This window comes from Lytechinus pictus, chromosome 15, assembly GCF_037042905.1.
Source record: "Lytechinus pictus isolate F3 Inbred chromosome 15, Lp3.0, whole genome shotgun sequence".
In the NCBI taxonomy this organism is placed as follows: Eukaryota; Metazoa; Echinodermata; class Echinoidea; order Temnopleuroida; family Toxopneustidae; genus Lytechinus; species Lytechinus pictus.
This window is the reverse complement of record NC_087259.1, coordinates 4,756,873-4,772,442: the sequence shown is the minus strand read 5'-3', so window position 1 is coordinate 4,772,442 and position 15,570 is coordinate 4,756,873. Positions and strand designations below refer to the sequence as shown.

The following is a 15,570-nucleotide window of genomic DNA, read 5'->3' as shown; positions in this document are numbered from 1 at the left end:
ATTTCACAATAATCATGTCTGTCCATGTTCTCAGGAATATGTAGAGCAGTTACTGTTGTCAATTTATACATTGGTCCTGGCGTTCATACCGCAACTGATACCAAAAACACAGGGTAGTTCTTCATGTCGTGATGAATAATGGGGAATGATAAAACGTTCACATTAAACCAGCTTACCAGACAAATTAGGAAGGATCTCTTGCAGAAATAATCGTCTTATCTGATAAAAGACCGTGTTCAGCTTATAGATATGTCCTTCACATCCAGTGTGGGTTTGAAAGCGGTTGCAGAATCGCACGTGCCAACGAAACAAAAGAGCGTGCATGAGAGACCACGTGCCTATCGTCTCGAGCGATACGAAGTTCTGAGGACACTTGACAATCCTTCTTTCCGGGCAATGCCCCCTATAAACCCCAAAACACGTCTACCGTTTTGTTCCGGACCTCTTGCTACACCCATTTCCTGTATCAGTGCTTTCTCTAAAGCTACCATGATAGATGGTTTTAATATGGTAATAAGATCCTCGGTTTTGAGAACTTCATGGGGAAACTTTTATCGTTTATGATCAAATCAACAAGATTAGAACATCAAAATGCCAAAGTTCTAACTTAGTGTGACCGGTATCATGCCCATAAATGCAATATGCACCTTCCAAAATACGTTATCAGAATTACAAATCCTGCCTGAATGGGACAATCCATATAAAAAAAATAGAGAGTCTTTATCGGTTCTATCAACAAAATTGTTTTGTGCCAAGTTAGCATTAGAATTCAAGGAACACTATGCGTTGATGTTCATATTTCAGTGTTGCCTTTCAGTTCAGGTCGACATTGTCAGTCTGGTTGGACACATAGTTTGACGAACACCAACTTCACATAACAGTCATTAATGATTCACCAAAAGTTTATTTATCAGAAACGGCAATTGTTGACACGTATCTTTTGGTTTCTTCTTCTGAATTGCAGGTTGTTCGGAACGAAGTGCAATGCTTGCTTCCAATCAATCCCGTCGAGTGAGCTTGTCATGAGGGCGCTCTCCAACGTGTACCACCTCCGCTGTTTCACATGCGTCATGTGTGATCAACAACTTAAGAAGGGTGACGAATTCGTTCTGAAGGAGAATCGCCTGTATTGCAAAGAGGACTACACGAAGGAACACACGGTGGATACGCAAAAAGGTACACTTTTCCAATCCTCACATTTTGATACCAACTGTTTTTTTACCATTATTTTGTCATATATCATGGAAATTCATTAAAGGGGAAGTTCACCCTGAAGAAAACTTTGTTGTAAAAATAGCAGAAAAAATAGTAAAAAATATTGGTGAAGATTTGAGGAAAATCCGTTAAAGAGTAAGAAAGTTATTAGAGTTCAAAGTTTTGGATTTGTGACGTCATAGACGAGCAGCTGCCCCATGTGTTATGTAATATAAAATGCATGAATTTCAAATTTTGCATGGTTCCTGATGACTTATTTTTGTTTTTTATTCAAGATCTGGTGTGAAATGATTTGTCTATTGATATACAAAAAGTAAAGTAAAAACCATTTTCAATTTTCTGAGAAAATGACATTTCATTGATTTTTTACCATTCGCTATGTAGGAATGCTGCTCGCATATGACGTCACAAATCAAATAATTGGAATTCGAATAACTTTTTAACTATTTGATGAATTTTTCTCAAACCTTCGGCAATATTTTTTATCATTTTTTCTGCTATTTTTACAATAAACTTTTTGTCAGGGTGGACTTCCCCTTTAAACAATCAAACATAACACTTTTTTCCTCGTTTACCATTAAATTGAAGAAACTAAATCATCTTTTTCCCCTCTTAGTAATATTGGTAAATTAATTACCGCCATTGATAATACCAGAAGAAACCAGACTTTAAAGAATCGAATATTAATATATTAAAGACATTATCCCAGATAACATTTTACAATAAGAAAATTTAATAGTAACATCGGATTAGAAGGGTTTGATTTTTATGCACTCATTGAAATAAATTACGATCCCTTTTCACATTGATTGTTTCACTATCATCACATGTATTCATTTAAAATTTTGAATGCACCTCTCAACAGTGTCTTCAAAGTCAAGTTCGCAAGATGGCCGGAAGGGACCAAAGCGACCTAGAACGATCCTGACAACGTCACAAAGAAGAGCTTTCAAAGCATCCTTCGAGGTATCTTCTAAACCTTGCAGGAAGGTAAGTAATTATGAGAAAAAAGGTTTTACAATATTGCTGTTTTTACACCATTTTGAATAATTGTAAATACGCATTATGGATACTGACCAACTGTCATTTTCATTGTGACAGTCCCCGTTTGGCGTATTTCGGCGAAGGAGGAAGAGAATAATTTACATATTTCATATTTCAGTTTGATAAAGTATAATGCTGCCTGCAATGGCTATATTCTGAAAGCAAACTGCAACATGAGCTATTGAATATTAGAATCGCATGTTTCACATCTTATGCTGATGCTATAACCCTAACCGAAACTGAAATAAAATTTAGAAAAATAAGAAAAGTTGAAAAATATATGGAAACATCGAAATGAAAATAAAACACTTCAAAATACGTTAGGGTATTCATGGCACTGTAGGGACAGTTCTTAATGATACCGTCAAGCCCAGGAAGAGGACGAAACATCACTTCGCAAATGTTAAGTTGTAGTATGGTACTTCGCTTAATGAAACTGAAGATGAAAAGAGTAGAAAAAAATAAAACTTAATTGAGGTCTATTATCGTTATATGTAAAGTTTGTAGGATCGGACTGAAAAGACATAAAGACCTGTACTTCAAGATTCGCAGAAATAACAACCTGTCTTTTTGTTTTGGTCCAACTCAGGTCCGGGAAACCCTTGCCAAAGAGACCGGTCTCAGCGTAAGGGTAGTCCAGGTCTGGTTCCAGAACCAACGAGCTAAGGTAAGGAAAGAACATGTAAGTGAAAAACAGCTCCTTATATAATTTGCTTTTAGACTGAATCTCATAATTAGAAGAAAAAAATGACTGCTCTTTACACTCAAACAGTCGATTTTGCAAAGAAAAGAAAAGATTGAACCAAAGTTGAGGATTTGATAAACATTGACGTCCATTCTAAGCTATACATGTAGATTGACGTATTTATATCTATATAATCCAATTATATTTTCATTTATTGTATTCATTTATTTTTTATTTATTCGATTAAGGTATTTATTCATTTATATCTCACGGTGTTGTACATTTTTTGTATTAAGTTCTTAAGCAGATCCATAGGAATTTCGAACTTTTCCTATTTTTACTTATCTTGGTTACTTCAACTTTCATTTTTGATGAATTTCACCCCCACCATACCCTTAAAAATCCATGATCAGACAGAGTAATAACCATTTGATGATATATTAGTTCCTATCAAAGATTGGCCATTGATGAAGGTTTTTTTTAAAGACAGGAGATGTATTCTTGCTGGGATTTATAAAATTGAATAAACAACTCTCATGATTATAATATATAATATTTTCTTGTGTGTTTTAATTTTTTTGTACAAATGTAACTTTGCATTTACATGTAAGATCATCGCAATTTGTCTATGCTGCAATGATGCTTTCTTTTAAATCAGTTATCTTTGTATCTATACATTTGTATATCTATCTAAATATACATATATACCTCATTAACATATAATAATGAATGAAACATTGTAGGTAATTGCTCTGTATTTTGTTCCTATTTTTATCTTCTCAGATGAAGAAACTTGCTAGGAAGAGTATGACTGAGCAAGAGGCAGCTGCACAAAGGAGATCAGGTAGATACTAGATCCATTACAGGGGTGTGGCGGCACTGGGGTATTAAATGGGGGGCACTTAGAAATCAAAGGTTTGGCCAGCCCCATGGTGGGGGTATTGTCCCCTCTCATGCGTGAGGGAAAATGCATAACATCTATGGCACCATAAGTATGCTTATAATCTTATTAGGCTTCCAAATTAGTTTTTAAATTTTGTTTTCTGTTAATGTAGAAGCAAGTGATACAATAATAATAGTAATAACAATACTAAAATAATAATGATAAAGAAAATAATAGGCATTTTTATTAAGCCATCTATCTAGAAATAATATATTCCGAAATGCAATATTATTATTATATATTACCCCTGTTTTAGCTCAAGCAGCCTTCCAGCACTAGGTGCATTTCAGGGAATTAATCCTGCTGGGTACCCATTCACCTCACCTGGTTTTGTTTATATTAAATTTTAAAAAAAATATAGTAAAGGTAGCCATATTACCATTTTCTCTTTTCCCTTTTCTTCATCTGTTTCTGTCACTTTGCCTGTTTTCTATCATTTGTTATTCTGTCTATGTAGAATTTGATACATTTTTTGTCTGTTCTCTCTTAATATTGCATCGACAATAGCTTTTCTTCTTTTCTCTTGTTTAGTCACTTCTCTCTCTATCTTTATATTTATCTCTCTCTCTCTCTCTCACTCTTTCTGTCTCTCTCATTTTCTATCTCTTTCAAAGATACACTAAACAATAATACAATAATAAACTCAATGGTAGCACTAAATGGAGTCTTTTCTTTTCTTATCTCTCTCTCCAGGAAACGACGACCAAGATGAAAGTAAAGACGACGACAGCGACTTCTCTTTCAGTGACGTCACAGACCTTGATAATTACGCTTCGGGCGGTCCCTCCTCCATCCCTCCCTCCTCTCACCAGGGAATGATGGAATCACCCTACGGACAGGACTCCCCCCTCGGAAATCAGCCACCGGTAATTGTAAATAAACAAACAAAACTTTCTAAACATCAACAACTTCTTCATCAAGATAGGTTAAATAACAGAAAAAACTTTCTGAACATCAACAACTTCGTCATCATGATTGTAAATCAAGATAAAAACGTTTTTAACATTATAAACTTCTTCATCACGAAAAGTTTACAAACATCAGATTTTGACAACGGTCTAACCACTGGCGTACAGATGGGGGCTTGGGGCCATGTGACCCCACAATTTTTTTACTACTAAGGAAAAAAATCAGAAAAGAAAGAAAGAGAGAGCTAAAGGGTGGAATATGATATTGTGTTCTAAATTTTATGTCAAAATATGTAACAAAATTTGATTTATTTACTATTTAAAAGTCATTTATATTTGTATCATGTGTGGTATGATTTGGTCAAGTACATAACGGTTATAATGATAATGATAATAATAATAGTAATAATAATAAAAATAATGATGATAATGATAATAATAATAATAACAATAATAAATTCAACATGAAAGACTCTACTAACTTTCATTCTCCTCTATACCAGGGTATGATGAACCAACCCATGTACAGCCCGGAGCAGTTCCTAGCCGACGGTCCCCCGACCGGGATGGATGTAGGAGGGGTGATGGACCACCACCACGACATGATCCCTCCCGGTCAGGTCACAACCCTCCTTACCAAGGGAGAGATGGAGATGAATGGGGTGCACGTCCCGCAGGTGGGGGGCATCATTGGTAACCCCATCGACAAGCTATACTCCATGCAAGATTCCTACTTTAATGCGGTGGAATAATAATGGAGACTTTATATAGAGACGAGCGAATACTCGTTTGACTTGCGGACCTTTATTGGGACAAGTGATATGCTCAAGAACACTGAGCACTGAGCATCTTAGTCGGCTTAAGGAGAGAGGCGGGTCTCTGTTTTGAGAATTAAAGCAAAGTGGAACGGAACGTGCTGAGGTTACCTGAAGCCCAGAGATGTGGAAGTCGTCAACAGCGTCTGGTAACCATGGAAACAGAAGATGGGGTATGCAGAGGAGTCTGATGATGGCCCGGGCCAAGGACATGACTAATGAATTTTGTTATAAGGTACTCTTTCAAAAGGTGTGGTGTGTTTTATAGTGGTGTGACGACGTGGAGCTGATCACGATTGAATGAGATTTGATTTTGTCCTGAAACAGAGCTTGTTTAAGGACTTTAAAGGCTTAAAAAAAATAAGACGGATGATGGTAGAACTCAGCACATATATGAAAACAAGAAGTTCTGCCAAAAACATGGAAGGATTCCCAAACAGATTTGACAGAGACTTGGCTTTTCTTTCTTTACATCAGGTGACTTTAAAGATATAGAGAAAGAATTAAGACGCAATGATATATCAAATTAAAATTGAAATAGGTATATCCAACTATGATTAGATACATTCCAAAATGTCACTAAAATGGAGACGCTTTTATGCTCGCAGTGATGCCTGGAGTTACATTTTGTTGAATGCTGATTGAAAAAGAAAATCTAAGATATAATGAATGAGCCTTGGACAATACAGAATATCATGACATTTGATTGAAAAGCAAAATTGGGCATGGATAAATACTGTGACACAATGAAGGTAGGCATATAGCTTTCAGTATGGAATTCCTATGTGCATGTACAAGACACATGGGATCATTCATCATTGAAGCAGGTAGAAACATTCCTTTTCTGTATTCAACCACAAACAAAAATATTGTGTGTGTAATTGGTTTTTAAGGTGTGTATCAATCAGTATCATGTATTTAACTTCTGTGGACTGACGTTTAACGTCACAATCCAATAGGTATTTCAGACTCGGAGAAGGGTCTGGGCCTGAATCGATTTGAAACTATTCGCTGGATTGCTCGCGAATGCTTCAATAAAAAGTTGGGTTATAAATCTAAATGCTGTTGTCATTGACAAAACCATATATATGGATGAATTTAATTATCATAATTGCAAGATTTCACACTCGAATGATGGAGACTGATATGAGCTTCGATGGGAGGAATTCAGAAATTTAGTATATCACTTTTTGACGTCAAATTATAATTTGGCACATAGAATGAATCATGTTTTATCATGTACAAAATATACCGACAGTGTTTTTTTCTGTCGACCAACGTGCAATCAACTTTATTATTTTTGTTTTTAGAAATGTCTTATATTTATGTCATGTTCTACAAGTACTTGTTACCAGAATACTGGTACAAATCCTTCAGTCTATTGATTTATTCAGCTGTGCTTGCATTTGTGATTTAGGCCTACATTTGTAAGAGATCCGAGTTTGGAAAACAACTCTTTTAATGGTTAAATTTCAGTACTTATTAATCATCCTGCCATCTTGTAAAATAATGCAGCGTTTTCAGTTCATTTTAGAAACAATACCTAATGAAAACAAATAGTATTAAATCTGTAAGATTATCAGTACTCTTAATGACCATTTAGTTCATTAATTTGGAATTAATCAACGCTACCTATGAACAGTTTTCAGAAAATTGAACCTCAACTAGGATCATTTGAATAACCTTGATATGTTTATCTACAGTGTGGAAGAATATGATTAAACTATGAAATATGAAAATGCAATACCTTTATTCAGATAAATCTGTTGGAAGAAACTATTTCAACATATTGCGTGAAAATGTTCCACCATAGTACAATCTCATCTTGATATCAAATTGTGGGGGAATTTATGTGGTGTCTAATTCTGGACTTTTGTTGTTTAAATGAACTAATTCTATTATTTCTGAGATCCATCAGATAAATCATGGATGTAAATGATGAGACTGTATAGATATCTAGTAGTATTAGTGATCACACCTCCGTAGAATTTCTATTCTTTTGATAAGACAAACTGTGCTTTCATTTGTAATTTCTTTTAAAAAGTGAATCATTCCACTGAATTTTCCTTTATGGTGTATGATATAGATGGTGTATTAGTTCTTTGTGTCATATACTTGTCAGATTTCTTTTCCTACTACATATCGTGTTTATTTTATAACGTGCTGTCAATTTCTTAGTATTTATTGACTTATTTATTACGATTCTACGATTTAATGCCATTTGAACACAAATATTTGTATAATGTACATACTCTAGAACTATGTCTATACGTTTCCTTATTTATTATGTAACTATGAAGAGAGGGAGTTTGTTTTCTTTATAATACATTCAAGTCCATGTGCAAAGATTTTAGACGAGTTTGAATGTTTTCTTTTCATCTTGATTAAATGTGAATGCATTATCAAATTTAATTTGTTTCTCCCTTTTAGTGTATCATATTTTTATATTTTACTCAAGACACATTTTCTTCTTCTCCTCTGATTTTCATGAATCGCCCTAATTTCCCTAGCCCACTGCAGAATATTTCTGACCTGCCACCCCAACACCAACAAGAAGTCGGCAAAAACGATTTTTTTACATTTTTATGAAGCTTGAAAAAAAAACACCCTAAGCTTTGAAAACAATGTTCAACATGTCTGAATTGATTAACGATTACCCACGCAAGTGCTTGATGGAATGCTGAATAAATTTAGAGAAGGCTTAAATACGAAGTAAAAAAAGGTCTGAAATGTGGGATTCACGTAAGAATGAGAGATACCCCTATGCAATCTCGGTGAAACTTAAAGGTCAAGTCCACCCCAGGAAAATGCTGACTTGAATAAATAGAGAAAAATCAAACTAGCATAGTGGTGAAAATTTCATCAAAATCGGATGTAGAATAAGAAAGTTATGACAGTTTAAAGTTTCGTTTTTTTTTCCACAAAACAGTGATATGCACAACTAGGTGAGTCAGTCGATGATGTCCATCACTCACTATTTCTTTTGTTTTTTATTGTTTGAATTATACAATATTTCATTTTTTGTAGATTCATAAGGAGCAACATGACTGAAACATAGTATTAAACAATGATAATGCCACATGTTCAGGGAGGAATTAATCGTTGTATCACTTGCCAATGAGGAGAAAATCAGAATATTTCATATTTGACATAAAATACAAAAGAAATAGTGAGTGATGACGTCATAGTTTCCTCATTTGCATACCAGCCAGGATGTGCATATAACTGTTTTTGTGAAATTAAGCGAAATTTTAAAATGTCATAACTTTCTTATTTTACATCCGATTTTGATGAAATGTTCAGTGTTATGCTTGTTGGATTTTTCTCTTTTTATTCAAATCAACTCTTTGTTGGGGTGGACTTGTCCTTTAAGAGGGCGATTCCATACGTGTGTAAAGGATATTTCAACAACATTTTTTAGTCTTATTTTGTCAACGATAGAGTTATAGTAGGGAGTCATGTGAAAAACTGATAACCAACAAAAAAATGTTGATTATGAGTGATGAAAGGTGAAAATGTTTTGTGTCGTACGGGACAAAAAAATGTCTCGTATGATACGCAACATTTTCACCTCTAATTCACCCATGGGCAACTTTTATTTGTAATGTTGGTTTTCATTTTTTTACATGACAACCTAGTTGTACCACATTACCATATTACCACAAAACAAATTGAAGTTCCTCGTTTGTTTAGACAGCAGGTTGAAAAGTGTTGTGAAATTGGCAGATTTTTGGGGGCATGGAATCCCCCGATAGCAGTCCAGAAAAAAATGGTGTCAAAGAAATTATTGCATCTTGTTTTTTATATAACTTTATCACTTCAAACTCTGACAGTGTCAAAGGGGAAATACTCCTTCAGGTAAGCTTATTTTCTCACTTTTAAATTAATTTTTAATTCTTACTTTCTGAAGACCAAATTATTATTTGGGCTATTTACAGGATAAATCACCTGGCGACTTATTGTTGGCTTTTTGGGTGGCTGGTCGCAATTCTAATTCAGTTTTTGTCAGATGACAAATCTTCAAAATGCTAAAGTAACACAGAAAAACTCATTTTCTTTGAAGTGTGTATGATGCAAAGGTAGCTTGGAGAAAATGTGTCGGACATCTACTTTAAAGGGGTACTCCAGTCTGAAAATAATATGATTTGAATAGATTTTTTAAAATCAGACAAACACAAGACTGAAAATTTCATCACAATTGGATAAGGAATAACGAAGTTATGACATTTTAAAAACTTGCATTTTTTGGGTGAAACAGTTCTATGCATGTCTTCATGAATATTCAATGAGCAAACTGATGTCATATCCCCACTTGTTCTTTTGTATTTTATTATATGAAATTATGTTTATTCAAATTTTGTCCCCCAAGAACTAAAACATTTGTGACAACTGATTTTAATTCATTAGATGATCACTGGTGTAACATTTTATTATAAGGGATACATATTTCATTTCATTTCATGTGTATGGAAATATGAAATACTTATGATTTCATTTAATAACATAAGAAAAAGAAAAGTGGGGATGTGACATCATCAGCCAACTTAATGAGTATTCATGATGATGTGCATATAACTGTTTTCACAAAATACTGCTGAATTTTAAAATGAATAACATTGTTATTTGTCATCGGATTTTGAGCATTTTTCTCTGTGAATTATACTCTATTTAGTTAGATATAATGATTTTCAGCTTGGAGTACCCTGTTAACGTAAGTCCTCTCGAAGTTTATTTTAACGACAAAATAGGGAAACCAAAAACACAACACCATAACCAGCATATAGGCAAACCAAGCTTCCTGTATACTTCCAGGCTTACATAGGTCACTTACAAGAGAAAATATGATTTTGCATTTATTTACTTTCAACTACCATACCCATGAATAGTCTGATAATTTATGCAGTCTGTGGTGCCAACTCATTCCAGGAAAATTTAAAAATGTCATGTTTGAATTTATTCAACCATTTCCATGTTTATTCATAATAAATAGAAAATAGAATATTTCAAATGATTTAACAGGACAAACATCTTTTTCATTTCATTGTTGTCCTGGAAATAGCAACCGCCATCACCATCATCAAATCACCATCACTATAGTAATCACCATTATCACAGACATCAATGTTATCATCACCAACCATCCTTACCATCCTCATTGTCATAATCATTGTCATAGCAACTACTATCATCAGGGGTGTGAGTGGTCACAAATAAAAAGATCTGAAAAAAGCTGAAGAGTGTTGAAAAGTCTGAAATAGAAAAAGCTCCCATACTTTTTGTACAGAGGAAGGCCAAAAATAAGCTGAAATTAAGCTGAAAATCAAAACAAAAGAATCTGAAATCAGATAAAAATCTGAACTCTCACACCCCTGTATCATCCCAACTTTCATTATCATCGTATCATTTCCACCATCATCACTATCAGAACGTTTCTCTCCGAAGTACAAGCCTCTTACACAATTTTCTTCTCACTTTTTCGGTATATAATACTTAAATTTATAAAATTCGTGATATTTGATCATAAATCATAAAGAGAAAATCAAAATCATAAACATAAGAAATTTGGTGTTATGGTAAATTGTATCGGATAAATGAGTAAAGTCCAATTGGAAGATGGAATGGTAACTGGGTTTCATGACATTTGCTCCGGGGACAAGTGCTCCGCTCTAAACTCCACACATTAATGGAAAGACCGACTTCGACCCGGGGCTTAGGGAGCTTGTCAAAAGTCCATGCACCGTTCTATACCGTCTTTACTGCATCCGGGTTTTCGCTTCGGCTTTCCTGCCCAACGTTCCCTTCTCTTCAAAGGAACGGCCGCCATCAAAGGCCCATTGATGCCACCGTTCTTTTGTTCGTCTTTCCTGCAAGTCTTAATTTCTGTCGAAAAACCGGAGAATCTATTCTAAATAGCTCCCTCTACGACCAAAACAAAGGCGTGCCTTCATATTTATTGTCGGATCGGAGAGTTCGGGTCACTGTTCTGAACTATGGTTCGCATCTATAATGGAAGTTCGGGTGCATTCATAAAGCCACAGTAGCTTAATCCAAAATCACGCACGTGTCATAAATCGTTACTGATCTTTCGAATTTGCTGCAATAACCATGAAAACCTCCTTTTTCGCATTGGAAGAGGGTCAATTCATGATGTTTTAGGTGGGAAAATAAGATTTCACACATTTTCGTTTCGTAGGCCCAAGCCATTCGTACAATTCACGTCAACTTGGAATATTTATTATTACTCGCATCTGAAACAAGTGTCGGGAGCCCCCCCCCCAAAAAAAAAAATAAAATAAAATAAAGCGAAGGAAATGGAAAGATGAAATGAATATGACCGGAACAGCTTGGCACTATAAAGCATAGATAGATCAAAGATTTATTAGAAACTGTTAAAAATAGTTTGTTCAATTTTTGGACGGGCAACCATTTCCCCAGGATAACATAATTATTGTCTCTTAATTTTCTTTATCTCCTTGTTTTAAAGAAGCGGGACCAAAAGAGAAGATGAAACGAGGAAGAAGAAAACTAAGGATAGGGAGAGAAAAGGAAGGGGAAACAGAGAGAAAATAAGAAAAAAACATTGGGATGGAGGAAGAGGAAGGGTGAAAAAAATATGGAGGAAAAACAGTTGAAAGAGAACAAAAATTGGAAATTTGAGAGGGGAAGAAATTTAGGATCGAATCAACGGGAGAGGGGGGGGCAAATTGGAATATGGAAATGGATAGAGACAGAAAATAAGGGGAAAGAAGAAGAGAGATCTGGTTGGCGATGGGGGGGGGGGAGAAATAAAGGGGGAAAAGGGAAAGAGTGAAAGGGGAACAGAGGGGAAGACATGCAGTGGCGGAGGCTGGATCCGCCCCTGATTTAGATTTACATTTTATTCACCCCATCGATCCCCTCTCGGGGTATGAGAGTACATATAAACAAATTATAACAGACTAAAGTATGTAACTTCATTTAATTGGTTTAACGTATTAAACGTAATGTTCGGAATTGAAGATGAATACCAAATGTGGTCACGATCTGAAAATTAGTTCGATCAGAATCCAATGAAATTTACCAACGGAGTGTTTGTTTGTATAAATGAAAAATATTTGCCAAATAGCCCTGTGAAAGAAAATCGTGCTGAGAAATGAGCGATATAAGCACGGAATTCCATCAAGTGTCAGGTATTTTTCGAGGAAATATTATAATACACTGTCCCACGTATGCTTTTATGTTTTAGTCATCATCAGAATTATCGATATTGAGCGGCGATTTCATTATTCTACAAAAATAAGTGTATATTAATGTACTAGATCTAGATTTATGATTAATATTTCGTATCGAAAACGTCATGTAATCATATTTGAAATTGCGTCTGATACTTTTTGCTGTACATGGTCTATGACCTCTCATAATTATCAATATCGTCATCACCGCTGTTACAATCGCAATCATCTTCATTTCTCTATTATAAGTATTATCTTCATAAACATTTCTATTATTTCATTATAATTTTATCTTCATAAATCGGTGAGGTGGGAGAAGGAGGAGGAGAAGAAGAATTACCAAGGAGAAGCAGACGTACATGTAGAATGGGGGAGCAGTAAAAAGGGATGAGAATAATAATGAGAGATGAGGAAGAATACGAAGAGGAAAAAGGAAGATAAAGAAAAAGCTTATCAGTATATTACATCATCTGATCAAGTTTTTATTCTCATCTCGATCGTTCTCTGCATGGGTAGTGTTTAATTTATTGTTCTAATTGTCATGTTAAAACTCTTCGATTAACTTTGGTAAATAATACGTAATTTTGTCTTTTGAATTTTGTCGAGTATTAACAAGCATTTTAAAATGTTTACAAAAGTGCAGTGGTCATCGGATTTTTTTCTTCAGATGTCATGAATCAAGCACCATTTCTCGATGATGTTCTATTTTAGAAATAACCTTTTGAGCACCAAACGAAGTATGTTGCAATGTTATTCAGACCTACATCTTGAAGTCTGTCCCGATAGATGGTTTCCAATTCAAAATACACAGACATTTTGATCGGTCGCCAAATCGCTGGAAAAAAAAGAATGTGTGAAAAGGGCTAAATTTTCCAATAAAACACATTTGATTTCATACCTATCACATCACAATCACTTTAGGGCTATGCTCATATAATCAAGGAGATATCATCTCCTTGATATTATATAGTACTCAGGAATGGAATGGTGACATGAACTTTTCTGACCGGGATTTACCAATATAATTATAAACTTAAAAGCTTTAAATTATCATCAAGAAGGAATATAAGCGGACACAATTCAGTTAAAAAAATTAGAATAAACTAAATGGGAGGCTTACAAGTTGCACAAATTGTGTGTGATTTTTATTTCATCTAAAAGTATGTTTCTAGGTATTATTCATTGAATGTGTGACTTTCGTAACTTTCAGTATTTTTATTTGTCATAATCACCAAGGCTACCACTACCACATTCACCATCACCGCCACCACCACCATCATCATCATCATCAGTTTTGATTATCATCACTATCATCAGCAGCATCATTATCGTCAACAGCAAATCATCTATGTCATTATCATAGTTATTGAAATTAGGATCATTTTTTGTAAGGAAATATTGAAAGGGAATGAAAGAAAGGTTGTAGCGGGAAGGGAAGGGGGGGTTGAATTTGTTCTAAAGTAAAATCAATGTGAGTAGAATTAACTCTATGTTTGTATCTATATTGCAGTGATGGTAAAAATCAGTACAATACTAGGATGCCATGATGTTCAATAATTTAAACTTCAAATTTCAATACTTCACGGGTGAAGATATGGGGCCGTAAGCTTCAGGGTGATTATGTAGAATTATATTAACATTAGATCATTACTCTAAAATAGATGAAAGATAATTATTATTTATCATCTATATCAGGTTGTACACAACTGGCCTACAGCAAAAGCAAATAGGGCCATGATATAGTCTTCTCCAGCAAGAGAATTTAACATTATTGACCTTTCAGGATTACTTGGCATTGATACTCATCGAACTGTTCTTAGTCATTGCCCAGGCCTATGATCATGAAAAAGCAAGATCACTCACCCGTGTAGAGAATCATTGACAATGGCACGCTCAACGGGTTCGCCACAGACAACAATGAATGGGAGAGGCGCTCAGAGAATAGTTCCCCATATCCGCTGTCGTGATTATTGTCATAATTTCAATAGATAAACCTATTTCAAAAGACCGTTGGCCCGTCCGATGGGGAATCTTTTGTACTATAGTGTAATAAAGTACGTGTATACAGTAACTACCGTCCCGACTTCTTTCTTTCACCATCATCGAGTAGCGATTAGCGTGTAAAATCGCATAAATTATCTCACAAAACGGATCTAATGTTCATGATTACCAGCATCACCATTATCATTACTATTACCTTTCATATATTCTTAATTATATAAAATATAAAATTGATATTGGAGAACGATTGGAAATAGATACTGAATGAATGATGATGATAACAGTGATGATGATATAATGATAATTATAACTTTGAAGTGATATTAACGGACATGATAATACGAATAATAATATCAGTGATAATGTTGATGATTAAATGATAACAAACGAAGATGATTGGTATATTTTGCGGCAATGAACCATGTATAACTTGACACGCGTTTTTCCTTTATCATGTTTGTTATAAAAGGTTTTCATATCATGATCCTGAAATACATAGATTATATTTAGATTAAAAAGAATGAGAATGGATGGCCTTCATCTAATTTTGGAAAAGATTTTGCGGGTTGTCAAGTCCGACGCAGTATCAAACATGCTTGCATATCGAGGTCGATGCGATTTTTATATCGACATCATCCCCCAGAGTCTATCAAGTTATGAATTTGTGTGCATTTTCGCAAAATTGACATTTGTAATACGAGATTATTCTAATGTTAGAGTACTGTAACATCCGAACTGCATGCCATCC

At 34.6% G+C, this 15,570-nt stretch overlaps 1 protein-coding gene across 4 annotated transcripts; it reads left to right on the top strand.

The window, feature by feature from the left end:
- The first annotated feature begins 970 nt into the window (after window positions 1-970).
- On the top strand, window positions 971-8,022 carry LOC129278259 (LIM homeobox transcription factor 1-beta-like). 4 transcript variants are annotated; one of them, XM_064110369.1, is made up of 6 exons: window positions 971-1,176; window positions 2,081-2,205; window positions 2,849-2,926; window positions 3,728-3,788; window positions 4,581-4,753; window positions 5,299-8,022. In XM_064110369.1, exons 1-6 carry the CDS (start codon window positions 1,023-1,025, stop codon window positions 5,545-5,547), a joined length of 840 nt encoding a protein of 279 aa, XP_063966439.1. In that variant the 5' UTR covers window positions 971-1,022; the 3' UTR covers window positions 5,548-8,022. The 4 variants fall into 4 exon arrangements, with proteins under 4 accessions (XP_063966439.1, XP_063966438.1, XP_063966437.1 ...); XM_064110368.1 differs by having other exon boundaries at window positions 4,581-4,759; XM_064110367.1 differs by having other exon boundaries at window positions 2,849-2,941.
- The last annotated feature ends 7,548 nt before the right edge of the window (window positions 8,023-15,570 follow it).